General features: G+C 23.0%; 2 protein-coding genes across 9 annotated transcripts; one reads left to right on the top strand and one right to left on the bottom strand.

Moving 5' to 3' along the window:
* Nucleotides 1–408: 408 nt before the first annotated feature.
* LOC108000779 (protein scarlet) lies at nucleotides 409–15239 on the top strand. Of its 6 annotated transcripts, none has more exons than XR_009832809.1 (15): nucleotides 416–965; nucleotides 3761–3926; nucleotides 4058–4106; nucleotides 5256–5305; nucleotides 6150–6283; nucleotides 7863–8015; nucleotides 8824–9062; nucleotides 9740–9836; nucleotides 10384–10626; nucleotides 11759–11992; nucleotides 12743–12878; nucleotides 13591–13696; nucleotides 14000–14100; nucleotides 14176–14366; nucleotides 14661–14791. XR_009832809.1 is itself a non-coding variant. In XM_017061386.3 (15 exons), exons 3-15 carry the CDS (start codon nucleotides 3761–3763, stop codon nucleotides 14840–14842), a joined length of 1890 nt encoding a protein of 629 aa, XP_016916875.2. In that variant the 5' UTR covers nucleotides 419–568; nucleotides 930–965; the 3' UTR covers nucleotides 14843–15239. The 6 variants fall into 6 exon arrangements, 5 of the variants coding, with proteins under 5 accessions (XP_016916874.2, XP_016916876.2, XP_028523948.2 ...); XM_017061386.3 differs by lacking the exon at nucleotides 14176–14366 and having other exon boundaries at nucleotides 419–568; nucleotides 930–965; nucleotides 14661–15239; XM_017061385.3 differs by lacking the exon at nucleotides 14176–14366 and having other exon boundaries at nucleotides 409–568; nucleotides 14661–15239.
* Nucleotides 15091–21725, bottom strand: LOC108000780 (protein brown-like). 3 transcript variants are annotated; one of them, XM_017061389.3, is made up of 11 exons: nucleotides 21427–21725; nucleotides 21149–21197; nucleotides 20449–20629; nucleotides 19927–20119; nucleotides 19176–19365; nucleotides 18534–18749; nucleotides 18317–18419; nucleotides 17593–17814; nucleotides 16485–16726; nucleotides 15979–16079; nucleotides 15091–15410 (listed from the first exon to the last, which is right to left on the bottom strand). In XM_017061389.3, the coding sequence occupies exons 1-11, from the start codon at nucleotides 21575–21577 to the stop codon at nucleotides 15232–15234; spliced, it is 1827 nt and encodes a 608-aa protein (XP_016916878.2). In that variant the 5' UTR covers nucleotides 21578–21725; the 3' UTR covers nucleotides 15091–15231. The 3 variants fall into 3 exon arrangements, with proteins under 3 accessions (XP_016916878.2, XP_016916879.2, XP_016916880.2); XM_017061390.3 differs by having other exon boundaries at nucleotides 21149–21260; nucleotides 21427–21568; XM_017061391.3 differs by lacking the exon at nucleotides 21149–21197 and having other exon boundaries at nucleotides 21427–21569.

Below are 21725 nucleotides of genomic sequence, written 5' to 3'. Positions count from 1 at the left end.
TCTTGCTTCAAAAATATTTTGTATATATAATTTTATATATATAATATATATATTTTATATATATAAAATATTCTTTATTATAATAATAGACATATATTTATAATCATAGAAAATTCTTTAAAATAATATACCTTTATTAATAAATAATTATTACCTTTAATTTCTAAAAAAAGCAATTAAAATTTAACTTCCAACATTTTGTACCAAAATTATCAATTGTGTATATACAAGAAGACCATTAACCATCCAACTGAACACACCCCATCTGAAGTAGCTTTAGCATCTCTATCCACCAATCCGCTAAGAAATACGCCTTCTTGTAGCATAATCCTTTCACTGCTTCCACCACGAGTTCGTTGTATCATAGGCGTTGTATAACGGTCTTCCGTTCCATATAAAACACACAGTCGCTTATTCTTTCACAAAACCACTTGCGATGGTGTCGCGAGCAAAGCTCCACTCTGGTTACTACAACTTGACCAGTTTTTCGTTTTAATTCCTGCACTTCATTCAACCGATACGCCATAATAAAAACTTGTAATAAAAACTGTAGAAACCTGTATTATCGGTTAGTTCAGTGTTTCGTGGAAATTATTCTATTTAAAATTAATTGTAATAATAAAAGTGATAATTGATTTTAATAAGAATAGTATATTTCAATGATATTTTTTAATTATTCGATTATATAGATAATCACTTAATAATTACTTGTATTTCATTATACACGAAAATGTTACATAATGGTAGTTGCGTGTTGTTTAATGGATTTTCGAGATATTTTTAAATTGCTAAAAATTGTAGAAGGTCTTATTTATATATATATATATATATTTTCAATTATTCATGAAGTTTATCGGTATATAATTTGTTGTTTGTTGGTGATTTGTGAATAAATTAATGTAGAAATATTGTAGAACTGTTTATTATAGTGATTCTGCGGGATAATTTTCTACGACACGGTTAGAGTAAGTGGATATAATATTTACTTTGAACGATTATGTTGAAAATGATTTTATTAATTATTTTGAAAAAAATGAAATATAGAAGAATTAATAAAAAGATTTTAAAATGAATTTAAAATATAACGAAAATATAACGAGAGAATGAAGAATAATTTATTTCAAAATATTTATTAATAGTTTTTATTGTTCATTGAATGAATTTTTATAAGAAAATTTACAAAATATTTCATAGTATCGACATATCATTATAGACTGTAATAATTGTTGGAAACTTATATTTTACATAAAAATAAATTGAAAATGAAAATAATAAAATTTTCTGATATATATAAAAATTTTAAAAATTTGTAAAATAATACGATAATATGATTTTTGTATAAAATTAAAATAAAAGAAATATAATAAATAAAATATCATAAATTATGACTAAATCTTATATACTTGTTCTTATAAAATATTAATATTATATTCGTGAATACTTTTGAAAAGATTGATTTTAGAGACTAAAACATAAACATAAAATAGTATATAAATACATATCACTTCAAGTTTATTTATTAAATTATGAACAAATGAAGTTTATATTAGATGGAGCTGTTTCACTCTATCTCCATCACTCTTTGTCTAAACTTTATTTCTTTATAACTTAATAAATATATCTCAATTCACATTTTTGTATCCCAACTTTTGCATTTCATAGAATTAATCTTCTGAAGATATCCTGCGAATATATTAATATTGTATGTATAGTCTATCTTATCAATGTGAACCTAAAAAGAATAAGATAAAATATTTAATCAAGACAAATGTGCATCAAGGTGTAACAAAGTACTTAAGTATAGGCACATTTATTTTCAAGTTTAATTATATACAAAATTTTCTATTTTAATTATCAAATAAAAAAATTAAATGTTTTTTAATATTTTTGATAAAGATTTTTTTATTACATTGTTCATGCATACTTCATTCAAATTATTGTGAATGATTTTTATCAAAATTTTACTAAATTTTCATAAATATTTATTTCATATAACATTGTATTTACATTACATATTATATATTTATATTAATATATTACATATTATTTAATATTTAATGATATTTCTTATATTTTATATTTTATAATATTGCATAATATTTTTAACATATTGTATAATATTTTTTTCCTAGATGAAAATTGTAAAGATATAAATTTAATAAAAATTTTAATTTCTTAAATTTCCAACAAAGTTAAAATATTATTTTTTTTTATAATTTACAAAGATATTTATTTTACAACTTTAGATATCAATGATATTTGTATTATTATTATTAGGAAAATATTCTCATTTTTCATAGAGATATTCTCCTCGTATACGTGATTAATTTTTTCTCTTTAAAAGTTTTGCGGTTTCATAAATACATGCAAGTTAAACATGATACATTTGCTTCATAGAATTCTTCATTTGATTCATAGATATATAAAGTAAGTCTCTTCTAAAAATAAAATCTCTATTTATCAAAAAATTTATTTATAGTCGAATTTTTAAATCTTAGGAAAAACAAATAATATAATTGAATATTAAAAAATAAAGATATGTGCAAATATCTCTTTTTAATTATATATATGTTTTTATTAGTAATTTAATAAAATTTGAATTTTGAAAAGAAATTTATGTATTTATTATTTATATTTTTCTTGAATGAATAAATGACTTGAATAAATTAATAACTGAATAATAAATACAGTCAATATTTTTATAATGCAAATGTGAATATTTTATAATACGAATTCAGTTTAATAATCTCAGATAACCATATAAACGATCGTGTTATAAGCAATCACTTTTTATTTACTTTTTAATCTCTATTAATTTAGATTTCACTTAATATGACTTCGATACAATGGATACAATAGAATTGTTATAAGATAATTGATTGTACTATGTTTTTTAGTGAGATCTTATTAAGACAGATCTTATTAAATTTAATGTCATTATATTTTTTTTTTACAAAAATATTGCAAAAAGAAAACAATAATAAAATATTTATCATAAATAATTGTTAATAAAAGAAAATTTTTATTTTATTTATAAAAGAAATTTAATTCTTAAAAAATTGATAAAATAGATATAAATACTATTAATCTATAAAAAAGTTTAATTAAAAGATAGTACTTACATAAACAGCTTTATGTTTGTTGATTCACAAGCTGGACTTGTGTTTTATATAATTGAATCTGATATCATGTTAATGAGACGTTATAGAAGAGTTACAATATGATTACAATAAACATTCTTGAATAATTACAAAAATTTTCTATGAATCTATTTAAATTTTTCTTTTTTTTTTCTTTTTTAAATTTTTTACATTTCATAATAGTGATTAAATTCTGAATAATTACGATTGGTGATTTTAAATACATTTACGTTTTATCCATTCTCTAAACACGAGAATCACATTGGAAACTCGATGGACGTTACATCGATTTCGTTTTTACTTTTGTTCATCTGTTTTTTGAAAATTTTCTGAATGATGCGTCATGAGTTTTCAGATTTTAAATTTTATACAGTTTATGTTACGATATTGGAAAATTAATATTTTTTTTCATTTTAAGTAGAAGAAAAATTATAAATTATATTTTTAAAATAGATTTCATGAAATTATTTAGTGGAAGAAATAAAGTAAATTTTATTAATATAGAAGATTATTTATTTATTTATTTCCTTTGTAATGAAATTATTTAAATTCAATTAAGAATAATAAATCAAATAAGAATAATCTTTAGTTATAAATTGGATTGCATTAAATTTTTTCAGATGAAGCAGCAGATGAAATATCCTACTTTGCCTTTAAATACATCAAATGATTTGTGTCTAACTTGGAAGAACATTTCTTATACGGTCGAAAGAAAGACCAATGGCGGCAGTCTTCGAGCGATTTTCGGTTTCCAATACACTGAACTTATTCAGTTGCTCCATGGAGGTATATTTTACGTTAGAAAAACCTAAGAAATAATAATATATAATTAGATAACATCTTAATCAGATATAGATAGATTTAAATCAATCAGATATGAATTATTATAAAAGATTAATTCTTTTATATACTTCCAGTGAGTGGTATAGTTAATTCTGGAATATTGATGGCAATTATGGGATCAAGGTAATCATTGAGAATTTTTCTCTAACTCTGGAATATTAAATACGAATCGTAAAGTGTTTTTATTCAAGTTTTTCAACATATATAAATTAATAATTAATTATATAATAGTTACTTTTCTTTAATAATTTTACAATAAGATTTAATAATATACTAATTTAAAAAAATAGTTTTCTTATAAAAATCTTTTGATTTTAAAGATTATCCCACTTTACCATATAATACTTTATTTAATTAATTGTAGATAATCATTAAAATTAATAATAACTGATAATGTTATTATGATATATCAATTTTTAATTAATTTTTTCAACTCAGAATATATTAATTTTACAGTGAATTTTAATAATGCTCTAACTTAATAAAAATGTTTTTTTTATAAAGTAAAAATATCAGATTTCATAGATTATTACTTGAATATTAAAAAATTTTCTAACAATCATCTGATTTTCAGAAATTTTCAAAAATTCCTTCACTTTTAATATAAATTACACTATATATGACACGGTATAGTAAATATATTCCATTTTATTTAATAAAATATGTTTTTCCATATTCCAATATGATAAATATAACTTTTTTGTAGAATTTAAGACTTTACGAATCGTTATTTGAAGACTATAAAATTTGTCAATTTAAAAAAAAACTTCACACCATATGATACATCATCCAAATTATATTTTCACATTATCCAATGAAATTTTTTTCTATATTCACACGTTGAAATGTGAAACACTATAAAAAAACATTTTTTTTACCGTCCTTTGAATTCGGTCGGTAAAACAAATTTATTAGATCATTAAAATTTGAATTGGAGAGTTATTAACAAAAGCTTCACATGTAAGATTTACATATCTCGAGAAGTTGTTAACGCTTAACGTTCTCTGGATTAAGATTTTAACGTCTCTTTCTCTCTCTCTCTCTGTCTCACTCACTCACTCACTACTCCTTAACCAAGGGAACAGTTTGCTGATGCGTTTAATATTACAGTGTGCTTAAAAAGAGGGTGGAGAGTAGAGCAAGGGGAAATAAAATTGAATGTGCCGAGCGTGGCTCGCGAAAATTGCGAGTGCTTAGTATTCCAGGGTTAATTGTTTCTAACAAGAGGGTTGAAAGTTTTTCCTTCATTCAGAGGAACTTTTCGATTTGCAGCGGCGCTGGAAAAACTACCCTTCTTGCGACTATTAGCAGACGTGTCAAAGGTTCATAAGATAATTTATTTATTTTATTAGCTTGTATCGAAAAAATTTTGAAACTTTAATTCTTCGTTTTTTTTTTAAATAATAGATTTTTGACAATATTTTTTTTTTGATTTTCTTAATTTTTATTTTCATTATGTTATGTTGTATACATTACATTATATCATGTATAATATTTTTTTTCTCTCAACTTTTCTTCTTATTTGATATTAAAATAAATATTTGAGAAATGATAATTTAATTCAATGTATTCTAAATCAAATTTACCCAAAATTATTTTTATATAGGTAATAATATAAATAATAATCTTTAGTTTTTTGATTTGGTGACGCTTTTGCCTTTTAATTTTTAACTTATGAATTATTATTATTGAAGATATCATTTTTTCATTATGAGAAATCATTAATAGCAAAAAAGAATGTTCATAATATAGTAATAAAATTAATGAATCAATAACTATATTATACTTGTTTGAATGGTTTTGCTTCATGCTAGCTTATTTAAATAATATATATAATATTTATAATATTTATATATATATATATATATAATATTTATATATATATAATATATATAATATTTTATTTATTTATATATTTATTCTTAAATTTATTTTTAAAAAATTATCTCTTTTATATAATTTTATAAATTACAAAGATATTACTCAAAGAATCTAAGTTCAATAAAATATTTTTCCTTTACTTTTTAAAATTTCAATTTTAATATAAAACAAAAGATAATGTAATAAACATAATTTTATAAAATTAGAAAAATAGGAAATTTTCTTTGTCCTTTCACAATTTTTCTAATCGAAACAAAGAGATCTTTGATCGATGTTTTTCAATAGGCAAAGCGACAGGTGATGTCTTGTTAAATGGGAAACCTATCGATACCGAGCAGATGATAAGGATATCTGGATTCGTTCCACAAACGGACTTGGCAATCGAATCGCTGACAATCCAAGAGCATATGGAATTCATGGTTTGTCCAATTACAATAGCCTAATTAATTATACAACGGCTCTTGAATCTTTCACGTACCAATCACATTCCTTTAAGAAATTTTCTGGTTCTCAGAATGATATGAAAATATCCTTTTTGATATGAGCTTTTTAGCTTTTATTATATATAGATAAAAATAATAATCATTGATACAAATAGAGTTAGAATTATCCAAATATGCAGATAATGATGTTATAAAATATTCATAATTTAGATTTCGAATATTTTAATGTTTTTTTAAAAAATGTGAAAATTTATATGTATCATTAATTGTAATGTTATGCATATTGTTAGATTATAGCAAAGGATGATTTTTAAAATTTTTTTTTTTATATTAATACATGTATATATACATTGATTGAAATTATTCATAAATATATCATCATTGAAATTACAGAAAACTTTTAAAACTTTTAAAATAATTTATTTATTATTATTAGATTGTATAATGAATTATATTTGATCCATCAGACGATAGAAAAATAGAAAAATTAAAAAATTCTTATTTTTAAATTATATATTGGAAATATTTATAATTTATAATTGGAAATATTTCAATTAAATAAAGATATAGAGGACTGTCGAAAGTGTTTCTTTGATAAGTAATATTTCACGATCGACAGAAGTCCGTAAATCCAGTCCCTTCCCCCATTAATCACATTCATTTTAATGGACGATAGAATCTCGTGAAACATGATCGAATCGTGAATAACCGGTAACTGGTCAAAGTTTATGGGACGGCTCACGATACAGAGGATCGAATAATCAATTTCGATAAACTCGTATCGATCAACAGTTAGCGATTTTAAATAATTGCCTCTTATTCGAGATCGATAAAATGATTTATATCGCGTAGAGTATAATATCCTGATTCGTTACACGTATAATAGAATGAAATTGCGTAACTATGACAGATCGAGGTACCTATAATTGAATTTAATGAAAAAGGGATTTCTTTGTTGAAGATATCGTGCTTTTCGTTTATTTAATATTCGATTGAAAACGAATTCATAGATCATTATTCGGTATTGCGAGGATGTGATTTTTTAATTTTTTTATTCTTTGTGATTTTATTTTTTACAACTTTTAAGGTTTGAAACTATTATTTAATAAATTATTAGTTAAGATTATTAATTAATTTTGATATTATTTCCAATATTTATTTAGAGAAAGTAAAAATAAAAAATACTTATCTTCCAAGTCCTGTCAATTAATTCGTCATCATTTGGTATATTAATCGAATAATTTCAAAAATACAATAATTAATTCAATAATTAATTCAATTCTTGTATTATCCATACACTTCAAGAGATCAAATTTCCAGAGTGAAACTTCGTCTAAAATTCAATATTTCATCCGTGATGAAAAATTTATTGAATGAAAAATCTAAGCGAATTAGATTTTATGAGAAAGAATTTTATGAATTTTCGTTTATAACTTTTAACTTAAAAAGCTTTATCATTGCTCAACTGACCATCAGCATCGACTAATTCGTTTAAACGTTGAATGATTGGATTTTGGGCCCATTAAAACTTGGCGATTGTTCTTGGTCGATCAAGGCGTGCATGAAAATGGACAAAAGGCTGAGGGCCAACTTCAGACGGCAACGTATAACGATTCTGTTGAGAGAACTTGGCCTGGCAAAATGCACCTCCACAAAACTGTCCGCTCTGTCTGGTGGTGAGAGGAAACGTGTCACTCTGGCTGTTGAAGTAAGTTAATTATTTCTATTAAAAAATTACAAAAAAAGAAATTAAGGAGAAAGAAAGTTCAATTTGATTTCAAGTTTTCGAAAAATTTTAAAGTTCCCAAGGATGGAAGATTAAATATAAAATTTTTTTAAATTTTAGAAGTTGAAAGAATAACAGAAATATGAAATTCTGAAAACTTCAAGGTTTATTTATCTTATTAAATCGAGAATTTTTATTTTTTTAATTTTCGAAGTCTCAAAAATAGCAAATTTTAAAGCTTGAAGATTTTAAAAAATTTCAATTGTTGAACTTTAAATTTTTGAAATCAAGAATTCCATCTCGATTTCAAATTCAAAAATTGAAATCATAAAAATGATAAAAACATGAATCAATTCAAAACTCCAATAATTATCTATTATTTCTTAATTATCATACATAAATTTATAAATCTCAACAATAAAATTTTCAACTTTCAAACAAATATTGTTTAACTTATATAAACTCATATTAAATTATGCAATTGAAGTTTATTTTAAATAAAGCAAGACAGAGCTTTGTCATTCTCCATCTTGCTTTATCTAACATAAATTTCAATCACTTATAACTCTATAAATAAACCTGAATCGATATTAAACTATACTTTTGTGTTTTTTTTTTAGCCTTTAGAATCGATTTTATTATATCAATTGTATATATATATATATATATATATATATATACATTAATTAACATTTTATAGGATGAAAAATATGTTAGAAGACTCACGTTTAATATTGGCTCGCAAAAATTCTTTAATATGAAATACACATAGAGTAGAGAATTTTTCTAGCTACTCACCGAGCCAAGCATTCTCTTTTGCGACGAGCCAACTACCGGATTGGACAGCTATGGTGCTATGACTGTGGTGAGGACGCTCAGGGAAGTGGCGGCCAGCGGAAGGATAGTCATTTGCTCGTTACATCAACCTGCTTCCGGTTTATTGAAGATATTCCACGAGGTTTTACTACTCTCTGGTGGTAGAGTCGCCTTCCAAGGTTCCTCTATAGATGCCATGGAATTTTTCGATAGGTTCAATTGTAATATTTATTGTATTTGTTGTTTAAATTAATTATTATTCTGAATTTATTGTTATATTATTGTTTCATTTAATATTTGGCATAAAAATTTGAAATGAATTGAAACAAATAATAGGAGATTGAATATTTGGAATAAATTACGTGCAGTTATTTGATATTTAATTGCATTCGGTGTTAATTTAAATTGGTATGTTATTTAGATTTTTTAAAGAAAGATTTTTTTTATAAAATTTATAAAGTTAATTTTTATAATATATATATTCGGTTTCGGAGTTTGAGAATCTCCTTAAAATTTTAAGATTTTTATAATTCTTTCAAACTCAAATCATTGTTTTTAAGGAATTTAAAAATTTCATACTGTTTTATCAAAATCATCTTAAACGTATCTACATGGAAAATATAATACATAAAAATATAATAAATATAATATTTTTCAAAATTAATTCTTCGAAATCATAAAAAATCATTTAATTATTTTTCTTTAATGTAATTTCTTTTCACAATAACTTGAAGGATTGAAAATTTATAAATATTAAATAAAAAAGAATCCAATGATCTCAAAATTAGAAATTATATATTATTTTTTCTTTTAAAACAATTTATTTTGGTTAATATTTTTTATTAACTTATTATTCTTTTTTATTCAATGATTAATTATATAATTTACAGTTTGAACCTTCCTTGTCCTCCAACTTTCAATAGTGCCGAATTTTACGTTTCTCAGCTATCCATTATTCCTGACAAAGAGGCTGAGAGCTATAGAAAGGTATTCGAAACAAAAATTGATAAAATCAAAAAATTTACAACTTGTACCAATTTATGAATATTTAAGTAATAAAATTATTCACTTTATGCTATATTAAAAAATTACATGTATCTAATTCATATAATAATAATCTAATCTATCTTTGATATAACATGATATTTTTTTGGTTAACAAATTATAGCAATTCTCTTATAACATAGTTGATACAAAGTTTAATAATATATTGTTTAAAAACTGTAATTTCTTTTTTTTCTTTTTCTTCGACTTTATATTTTACTTAAAAATATTATTTCTGGCACGAAATATTATTTTTGGTAATACAATTTAACATTTAAATTTTCTAAAATTATATTCCTATATAATTTCTATGTTATAAAAAGATTATTATTTATATAATATCTCTAATTTAATTACAATTAAGTAACAAAAAAATCAGTTTATGAAATTTTTTTGAGTAAATTCTTCTTCTTGATATCTATTTCGTTAAAAATAAGAATTATTTCGGCTGCGGTCAAATAGAAAATGAAATTAAGATAAACGTGTGCAGGTAAACTGGATCTGCGATCAATACGAGAAATCGAAATACGGTCTAAGGGTGTCGAAATTGATCGAATACTCTTACGTCACGGAGTCCATGGAGCTGCCTTCCATATTTTCAGACGTCTCTCTATCTCTGAAAAATTTCAAAAAAGCTCGGCTTCTGACGCAATTGCACTGGCTTGTATGGCGTATCTACCTTGACTACAAGAGGAATTACACGACTCTTTTCTTGCGATTCATAACGTATATGGTAAGTTGTCGTTACCTCTGCTTCCCTTTTGACCAACGTTAAGTCGTCTGATCCCCTTCCGGTTGCTCCTCCGCTTTTGTACTTTAATTGTTCCTCCATCATAATCTCGGCCATTGTTGCAGAACCTTGTGCCAAATTAAATATTAAATTGAAGGAAAAATTAATCTCTTGAGGGATGAACATATAATTAAAGTAGGAAATGTAATATAATACAATAATATACATAATATGAATAATTTTTATTTGGGTAATTATTAGATAAATTTTATTGTACGTAATTAATAAAATTAATGATTTTTATTTTATTATTTAAAAAAAGAAATTAATCGAATATATTTAAATCTAAATCTCTCTGATCTGAACTATTATTTATGATGAATTTTAGATATTATGTGAATTGAATTTTAATTTATTTTGATGAGATTATGAAAAAATTTATATTATTTTCAATTAAAAATTTAAACAGGAAAGATAAGTATATGCCAATATTTTTTATTAATTCATATTGTTTATCCTTAAGGTTGCAAAATTATAGTAAATTTTGGAGAAGACAATTTTTTTCTCTTGTTTTTTTGTGAATTTTGATGATATAATTTTATACGTATTTATCAAATTTGATGAAAATATTCATTTCAATTTTTATTTATTTATTATTACAGTAAATTATTACATATTGGTCAGCCAAAGTTTTCTGATTTATTGTAGATTATTCTACTTAATAGATTTAATAATTTCAAATTTTTAACAAATAATTTGAATACTTTTCTAGATTATATTTATAATCTTTAAATTCCAAATTAAATCATCTATTAAATTATTTTAATTCCAATAAAATCCAATATCTGAATTGTACAATATTCTATTTGAATATATATATATTTTGAAAATAGAAGAAGATCAAAAGTTGTATCATTTCCTGTAAAAAAATAAATTTCTACAATATTATTTCAAAGATAAATGAAGTATAGAATTTCAAATATTCCAATATATCTTGAAAAATGATAGCTATTTTTACTAGAAAGTAAAGCAGTAGATAGGTGTTGTCTCTTTAATTTGTATGGATTTCTTCCAATTTTTCCCAATTTCATCCATTTTTAAATTCTCATAAAAATCGACAAATGGCTTTTTAAAGTGTATAGGAGTGCTGATAGGATTGCCCTTTATGAACATCTCGGGTGAAGCGATGAATCAAGACACTATACAGAACATGCAAGGTCTTTTGTACTTGGTGATCGTCGAGACGGTGTTCACCTTCAATTATGCCGTTTTCTATACTTTTCCAAAGGAATTGCCACTTTTATTACGCGACATCGCTAGCGGACTCTATGGTATAGCTCCATATTACATCAGCAAGGTTATCGTTTTGGTGAGATCCATTTGATAAGTGTTCCATTATCGATAAATATTAATCTTTATATCAAGATATTTTTATTTATTTTTTCCAAGATATATTATTTAAAAAAATTTTTTTATATGAAAATAGCAAATCAATAAATAAGAATCTTATTCAAGTTATTTTTTGAAAATTTTTTTGAAAATGATTTAGTTTAAGAAACTTTTTAATGTTATATATAAATAATAGATTCTTTTATATCTTTGTTATCTATCATTTGATATTTTTAAGAATCTTAATAATATCGATTTTAGTTACATCGATTGATTTCTCTCCATTTGTTTCTTTAAACATATTTCTTGTCATTATTTATGATTTTTCTTTTATATTCTTTTATTTTTCTTCTATTTTATTTTTATATTTTATATTTAAACAAAAGCAACGCGTATATTATATTATATGTATTAATTGAAAAATAAATTTTTGAATTAGAGAATCGCAGATTAATAAAAATTATATTTGAAATAAGTGAACGTTAAATAGAACATTTATTAAATAATAAATATGTTAAAAAAATATATAGATAAAAATAATTATTGAAACAATAATTATAAAATTTTTTGTATTAAGAAAAATAAATTTTCGAGGAGCAGAGAAATAGTATAATTTAATTGTACATCGTCCTTTTATGCTTTCGAGATATTATGTTGCCTCGTTGAATAGAGGTGGAATTCAATTTCCGATTTCAATATACGGATAGTAGATTTGGTGGTAAATTTTCAGATACCTGGGGCGATAATACAGCCATTGCTATATTCAGCTTTCATATTCGCAATCACGGGGCTGAAGGGTGGACTTTTAGGATTCGTTTACTTCGCACTGCCAGTTGTTGTCTGCGCCATTTCAGCATCCGCTTTTGGTGAGCATCTACTTGCTTAGCAAAGAAGAAGAGGGGAATATAGAAGAGAAATAAATCGATTTTTATTGAAGAGAAATTAATGATAAAATTTGATGGTAATAAAAAAAGGAAGAAAATGATAATGAAAGAAAAATAAATCAATTTACTTGCCATTGTTGTATAATTATATTAATAAATATTTAAATGTTTATATATAATTCTAAAAATTATTTCATATTCGAAAATTAATTTTTTTATAAGCTTCGTAGCTTTCCAAGTTTTTTCAAATGTCTAAAAAATTAGCAATCTGTAATTTAGTATTTTTTATGGATCGTGATCTTTATAAAATAATTTTTCAACAGTTACAATCATTTTTATTTACGATTATTCATATAAAAAAATTTACAATAAAATTTTAAACATTTATTTCTTTCTATATATCTGTGAGAATGTATTTAATTATAAATATTATATAAACTTAAAATATTAGAAATATTAAATAGATTTTTAAAAATAAATATATATTTTTGTATTTTGTATTGTCTCATCTTATTCAATATTTTTATAATTATAAGAAATGATGGAATTTTATATAATTATAAAATGGAGAGTCATTATAATAGTATATTTAGCTATTATAAGAGTATCATATCTCAGGAAGCGTTGGAAAATATTGTTCTAATTATATAATCAATAATATGACTGATAAGAAGATGTGATTTTTTTTAAACAGGTTTATTTTTATCGGCGTCGTTCGAATCAATGGAGACGGCATCTCTATTTTCTGTGCCATTGGATTTTCTTGGTCTCATGTTCTGTGGGATTTATTTACATTTGGGGTAAGGAAAAATTTGGGGAAACAATTAAAAATTTTATCAAGAAAAATTTGACTATCAAAAACAAAATTTATTTTACATATAGATTAATCAAATTGATAACAACTCGTTTTTATGATTCATATTTAATAATTCTCAAGATATCTTCTCAAGTGTCAAATTTAAAAATCTTATCATAACTTCAATATTGTTGAATGAAATTGATGAAAAAAAGAAAAAGAAAGAAATATCAAATATATTCCATTTATTATTGCAAATTCTACTAAAGAGTGATAATCGAAACAAAAATGTTGAAAATTTTTCCAGGTATTTGGCGCCTGATATCGCTTGGTTAAAATATCTATCGCAATTCTATTATGGTCTCGAAGCGGTTTCCTTAACTCAATGGCTTCTGATCGATCACATAAGTACGTAATTGCTCGTTAAAATCGATTAGATTTACTATCACTTTATTTTTCATTTTGTTATATGAATTGTTTAAGGTATAAGAAATATTTACTTGATTGTAATTATTAAATAATGGAGGATCGATGGAATAGATGAAGTAAAATGAAAATATGAAAGAAGAATAAAGAATCATGAATTTTTAGTTTTTTAGTTTTTACGAAATAAAAATTGGAAAATAAGAAATTCCAATATAGAAAATTTTTAAGAGAAAATTATTTATTTTTACGTAAGAAAATGTTTAATATTTTACTATTTAAATATAAGTTTTACTTTTGATTAATCTTTTTTTTTAAAAATAAGATAATTATACCATTGAAAATTTTGTTATAAGTTTTCAATTTTTTTTAAAATTTAAATTTTTCATTCAGATTATTTTTTTAAAATTAAAAATTTGTCATTTACATCACTTTTCGCTATGTAATTCGAAAAAATATTGTGCAAATATAAATATATCAAACATATAAAAATTAATTTTAATTGGAATATTAGAAAATATTTTGCGACACATTTTATGTTTAAGATTGTTCTTCAGATCCAGAAGAGCCGTGTATTTCCAGCGGATTAGAGGTTTTAGAAAAATATGGTTACTTACCAACTCATTACATCATGGACATAATCGGTCTTCTAGTAATTTTTTCGTTCAGCCATCTGGCAGGTTTTCTGATAATCAGGCACAGAAGTCGCAAAGAACCTGTCTATTAAATATTTTCACTCTAATTTAAATCACTTATATTTTTCTTTTTAAATTTATTTTACAAAAATGCACAAATTTTTATATAACTCATTTGTATATTATACCATTTCTAAATTTATATTAACCAAAGAATGAAATAATTAAAATATCTTGCTCTCTCAAAATAATTGAAATGATCAATTTCAATTTCATTTAAGTTGACAATTTATAAAACATTTTTGATATATAATATACTAAAATGTTTATAATATACAGATACATTTTAATATTTTAATTGTTTTAATTAAATAATGTATTTTATTATTAATGAAAGTAATATAGTAGATGAAAAATTATGAGAATAATATTATAGAATATTTATAAATTATTTTCTGTAAAATAATTATATTATTGTTATTTATAATATTGTTTGAATTTTTCTTCTCCTTCGTAGCCCGAAATATCCAATAATATTCATTGCAATTGTTAAAATCAAGAGACCACTCATATCCCAAATAAGATTGTTCTTCTTGAATCCATATTCCGATAACACTTGTTCTCCATTTTTTAAACAAGGCAAGTCGCTAGATAGGCAGTCTACAAGAAAATTAGTTAAAATAAATTAATAATTAATTTTAATAAATTCTTTTCTATCTAAAAAATTGAAATTTTGATCGAAGTCATTAAAATTATAAATAAATCACTAGATCTTCATAAAGAAAAATGTAATTTTGAATAAAATATGGATTTTTCATATTGGATCCATTTTGCGTTTCGGTATAAATTTTGATTAATTTATTTCAAAATCATCGGAAAAAGAAGAAATCAAATTAAATCTTCAAAGAAAAAATGCAAATATTTTTATCGAATATATTTTAAATTTTGATCGATATATAAAATCACTATATCATTCACAATTAAACACAATTAAAATGTTAATATTTTTTGCCTTAAATAAATACGTAAAAAAGAATCATAAATCAAAATTCGAATAAACATTGAAATTTGAATCGAATTAAAATTTTTTGCTTTCGAAATGGATGTAAAATTATATCAAATTATAACTCGATTGAAATATCTCGCTTCAGATAAATATCTCTGCTGGACAATTCTCCAGCCGGCATTGCGAGAGAGAATAATTTACTCAACGATGCAATGTGCTCACCGATGTCGTCTATTCGTGACCAATAAATTATGGAAAGAGCTTCGTTCAGGTAAAAGAATATCGAGAAATATTTAAAACACGTCAGATACGTAGGCAGCGACCTGGAAACATCAACGTGTCAGTTTTATAGGTCGTCGACTCGTAAAAAAAGTTACGGGCTCATTTTCGAACTGTGTACAAGCTTTTTATCGTCTGTTTAATTTTAAACATTCCAACGAAATAGTTATAAATTTTTAGTAACATTTCTTCAAACTATAGCCACATTTATAAAAAAAAAGGGAATATTACGTTCGTGTTTAATTATATTCGTGCATCTGTGGAAAATTTAAAGTTGCAAAGATATAATTATTTTTTTCTAATAATTTTAATTTTTTTATCTTCTGTCATTAAATATACGTTTGATTTATGAATAAAAATTTATATCATTCGTTTAAAATTGTACAAAGTTTTATATAATATATAATTTCTATTTTATTTTTACGTTGCAAAATAAAAATATGTAATACCTGAGATTATAAAACATCCCAGCAGTTAATAAAAATAACATGTCAATAGGTACCATGATTGATGTAGCGATATCGATATTCTCGATTATAATGGAAAACATTAAACCATATGCTGTACCACAAATCGCAGCTGTCGATGTAATTAGACAGTAGAATAAAAAATTCAACAAGTCTATTTGACTTATTAAAATAAAATATATAACTGTTGTGAACATAACAGCCTTCAATGTAGCTTTTGGTACCTAAAAAATTCATTTATAGGCTATACATATATTTGCAGCACACCTTCGATTCTATACGTAAAAATTTCAATTATTTATAACTTAATAATTGAGAACTTTTTTTTTTGAAAATAATAAATCAATCAGCAAATAAATCAATATCTATTTAAATCAGATTAGAATTTGTTATTAATATAATAATGTGAATAGATATGTATTTTATTTAAATATAATGAAATATTTTTTATATATTTTTTAGAAAGAATAATGAAAAAAAATGTTGTTACAAAAGTTATTTGGTATAAAAAAATAGGTTAAATAGTACTAATAGATTATATAAAGAAAAAGATCTTTGTTTTTCTAAATAGAAATCAATTTTCACGTAAAAATATATTAAACTATTTAATATCAAAAAATCACTAAAAGTTTATCAAAGTTTATAACTTTGTAAAACTTACTGAATAATAGTAATCACTTCACAATGAATAAGTTTATTCCTAATCTTAAATTAATATTTTAATATTTTTTTTATAAAAAAATAACAACCTGCATTAATTAATTATTGCATTATACGATTCTATTTAAAAAGAAAAAGAAAACAAGAATCACTTTTATATGATTTTTATGCATCTATCTACAGAAAAATGATTAATATTAATTAATACATCTCCTTATACCAATTAACTTTCGCATACAACATTCTTTTCGTGACATTCTTTTCTAAATTTCATTATTATTTATTTCACATTTATTTAAATAAAATAGCAATTCAATTATTCTTATTATAAAAATCAAATAAAACTGGTTCATCCAAACGATAAATAAAGAGTGAAACGAATTTTTATCATATAGCTGGAACATTGAATGTGAAATTATTGCACTATTACCAATCCGCAAAACGTGGCGACGTAATAGGATCCACAACTATAAATACCGTCCTCTCGCAAATAAATCAGAAGTTGGCTAGGGAATTCGTAAATCACGGAATAGGCGACCGTGAACGAAATTTCAGAGCTCATCATATACAAAGCGCCCCTTGCGTTTTGCACACCCTCTTGCGTCCTTGGATTAATACCCATGTAAAAAGTGGCTACCGCCGCCATGGAGAGCTACGATTAATTTAAATTATTATCTATTTCTCTTCCTTTTTATCGTTCATTTCCTTTTTTCATTTTTCTTTTTTCCATTAGTGGAAAAAATATTCGGAAAAATCGCGCACTGAATTGCTTAATTTTGTAGAAAAATGAATAACGGTGAATTAATTATTTTTCTGGTTATTATTCGTCGAATTTTTCTAAGTGTTTCCAATTTTTTCTTTATTGTAATTTTAAAGAAACGAAAAATTCTAATTGCTTCTAATAGTTTTGTTATTGCATTCTATAATTTTAGAAAATTGAGTAAGTTTCTAAATTTTAATTACATTTTTTTAATAGCATTTATATTATATTTATTGAATTTTTCTTTTTTTTAATTGATATATATGAAAACCATGTTATAGAATATAAAATCTAGATCAATATAAATTATTAAAAATGTAATGAAATCAATTTTTCTCTAATTAATAATTAACATAAAAAATAGAAAGAAAAATTATTGATAAATAAAACTTACGAAATAAGAAAACCATGAAATCCATCCCTCGAAGATCGTCCTTCGATTCTGAACCCATATTCTCCACATTAACCAAAAAAATTGTGTCATATATCCAGATTTTCTATAAATTATTTCCATTGCTAAATTTGTTCGAAGATTAATTTTTAATATTTATATTTTTAATATTTTTAATATTCTTTCTAAAAAAAAAGAAAGAAATCTTTTGTCATATCACCTCTGTGGCTCGATTTCAAAGTATCTCGTGTTTTTGATTTCAGGAATCCTCGAGAGAGAAGATCGTGAGAATGCTCGACATATCTTATCGATAAGTTCACTGGGTCCAGTGTCCTCAGGGTTGGGATTTGTCGCGTACATTATGGGGTTTCTTCGAGATAAGAGTTTTACGTAGTATTCGGATTCGTCGAAGCCAATTGGGCATTCGTAATCTAAACTATTATTTTTTCGACATTTAGAATTGTATGAAATTCTTGTAAAAATTTTAGAAATCAGAATTTAATTTTCATTAACATTTTTTCAAATAATGAGTAATCTATTAGCTATTAATGGTTTAAAACCAATTTTAAATGATTCATCTTGTAATTTATTTTAAAGAATAATATTTTTTTATCAATTATCGGTATATTTCTATGTTTAAATAAAATTTGTTTGAAATTTCTCAAAATTGAAATTTTATAATATGGTATATATAATACTTATTTATTATAACAATATAATTTTTTTAATATAAAAAATTATTTGTTAAGAAATTATTTTATGATAGATAAATTTTCAAATGATAATTTTAAAAAGTTATAAAAGTGATAATTTTATAATTATTATATTATAATTAAAAAAAAAATAATTAGAAATTAAATACCTTAAAAAGAATTTTGTAGCATCTTTTAAAGATCCAAAATAACCTGTTTTTCCATCAGATAACAATAAAACATGAGTAAAAATATTATATATATCCATTCCTGGTTGATGAATCGTACAAAATACTGTAGATTCCGAACTTACAATTCTCAATGCATTAACCACTTGCATTGCAGAAAATCTATCTAAGCCTGAATAAATAAATTAACATAAATCAATTAATTATATAATAAATTTTATAAAATAAAATAAAAGAAGTTAATTATAATTTCATATTATAAAAAAAATTAATAGAAAAAATTTAAAAAAAAGAAAATAATCAAAGTTAGAAGAAAAAAATAATTTTAATTTCTTAATAACAAAAAATAAACAATAAATAAATGTTACTCTAAAAAAATAAAACTAAGACATTTTAACATAAAAAAATTTTCAATATTTTATTTTTTCTTCACACTTTTTAAATATATTTTTTAATATCTTAAAAATTATATTTTCCTAAAAATAGAAAATCATCATAATATAATTAAAACATCTTTAATATTATTATTTTCGCTTCAAATCAATACCTTTTTAATATATTAAAATAAAATATTAAAATCGTAAATTTTATAATAATAAAATAATATTAAAATGATTTTTTAATATTTCCAAAATAATTAAATTATATTTTCCTAGAAAAATCATTATATTATACGATACAATCAAATATTTTACGTTTCAAATCGATATTTTTTTTCATAAGTTTCGTTTACCCGTGGTCGGCTCGTCGAGAAACAGTATCTTTGGCCTACTAATCATCTCACTGGCCAAGGAAACTCGTTTCCTTTGTCCACCAGACAAATTCGATATCAACACATCTTTGCAATCGATCAGGTTCAATTCCATTAATAATTTCATCGACAAGAATTTCCTTTGTACTCTGCTAATATCCATCTTCAAAGCACACTAAATAAATCAATTATTTTATCATAAATTGAGACAATTAATTGTCATTATTTTCAATTATTCAATTAATATCCATAATTTGAAAGCAATGGATAAATTAATTTATTATATAATTAATACCAGTTATTATTTTTTATTATTCGTAATAAATATTCATCTTTAAAGCATGAATAAAACGACTAATTTACTATGAACTAATACTTAATACTAATTGTTATTATATTTTTATTTTATGTCAATATTTATTTTTAAAGCATTTATAATTGAATAAAATCGACTTTGAATTAGTAGGAGTTTTAATTTTTGATTAAAAATTTAATTTAAAATACCGAAAATAACAAATGTTCTTCCACAGTGAGTGAAGTTGGCAGAGCGTCGAATTGAGGTAGATAACTAGACATTATGGACATAATTGTCCGTGAAATGATTTGACCATTTATTGTTACCGAACCAGTTGTTGATTTGATTCTTCCTGCTAGTGTGGCCAAAAATGTCGTCTTTCCAGCACCACTGGAACAACCAGAGATACAATGTATTGTATGTGATTTTAAAATTTTTAATTATTAATTTTAAAATGTAATTCTACTGTTTGTTCAATTCATTGAAATTGTAAAAAATTATTGGAAATTGGAATCATTTATAAAAAGTCATAACTTATAAAAAGTTGTTTTCAAATTAATGAAATAAAAATTTGTATAATAATAGGTATATAATTATAATTAAAATTTATAGGATAATTTTTTCTATAAATAGAAAAAATAATATCAATGCTGTCTATGATTCTTTTAAATCATAAATAATATTCTACTCTTTGTTATTTTTATTATATTTAGGAAAATATATTAAACATTATAATTATTATAAAAATAATTTATGATATTTTTAGAACTGATTGGAAAATTTTCAAACAAAATTGTACATTTTTTAATATAATACTAAACTATTTTTCAAGTAATTTATTTTTTTTTATTTCAGTTAGTTATCAGATTAAAAGTTACTAAAAGTTATTAATAACTTTTTTGTAAATACCTTGATCCCATTATAGCAACCAGATTCCCCGTCATAGCATAACCAGATACTAAAATCCATACATATATATATTATTCATACAGTTTGGCAAAATAATATAGTTTTAAATTTCCTATAAGAAAATTTTTATCAAATTTTTATCAAATAGAAAATTTTTATTTTTAAATAAATAAAAAAATTAATATATAATATTACCTAATATTATTATACAAAATTTTTATATCGATCAAATAGAAAGTTTTTATTTTTAAAAAAAGTAAATTAATAACTAATATTACCTCCTTTCAAAATAGTCAAAGTTTCTTCATACTCTCTTCTTTGGAATTTTTTGTAAATAGTTGTGAAAAAATCTTGTTTCTGACGAACAGTAACTGTCAAATTATTCCAAATGATCGTATCTCCAACATCTTCCAATTTTTCGGTAATCATCGTAAATTATAAAAATATATTATTTTTATACTATTTTGTTTCATGAAAAATCATAATATGAATGAATTTTAGAAGGTAGCTACTTGGTTACTTGGCGCCGTTTTGTCACTGTTATCATGAAATGTCATTATAAAAACATGCCCTATCT

This window comes from Apis cerana, linkage group LG15 (genome assembly GCF_029169275.1).
Source record: "Apis cerana isolate GH-2021 linkage group LG15, AcerK_1.0, whole genome shotgun sequence".
In the NCBI taxonomy this organism is placed as follows: Eukaryota; Metazoa; Arthropoda; class Insecta; order Hymenoptera; family Apidae; genus Apis; species Apis cerana.
This window is presented reverse-complemented; position numbering and strand designations above follow the sequence as displayed.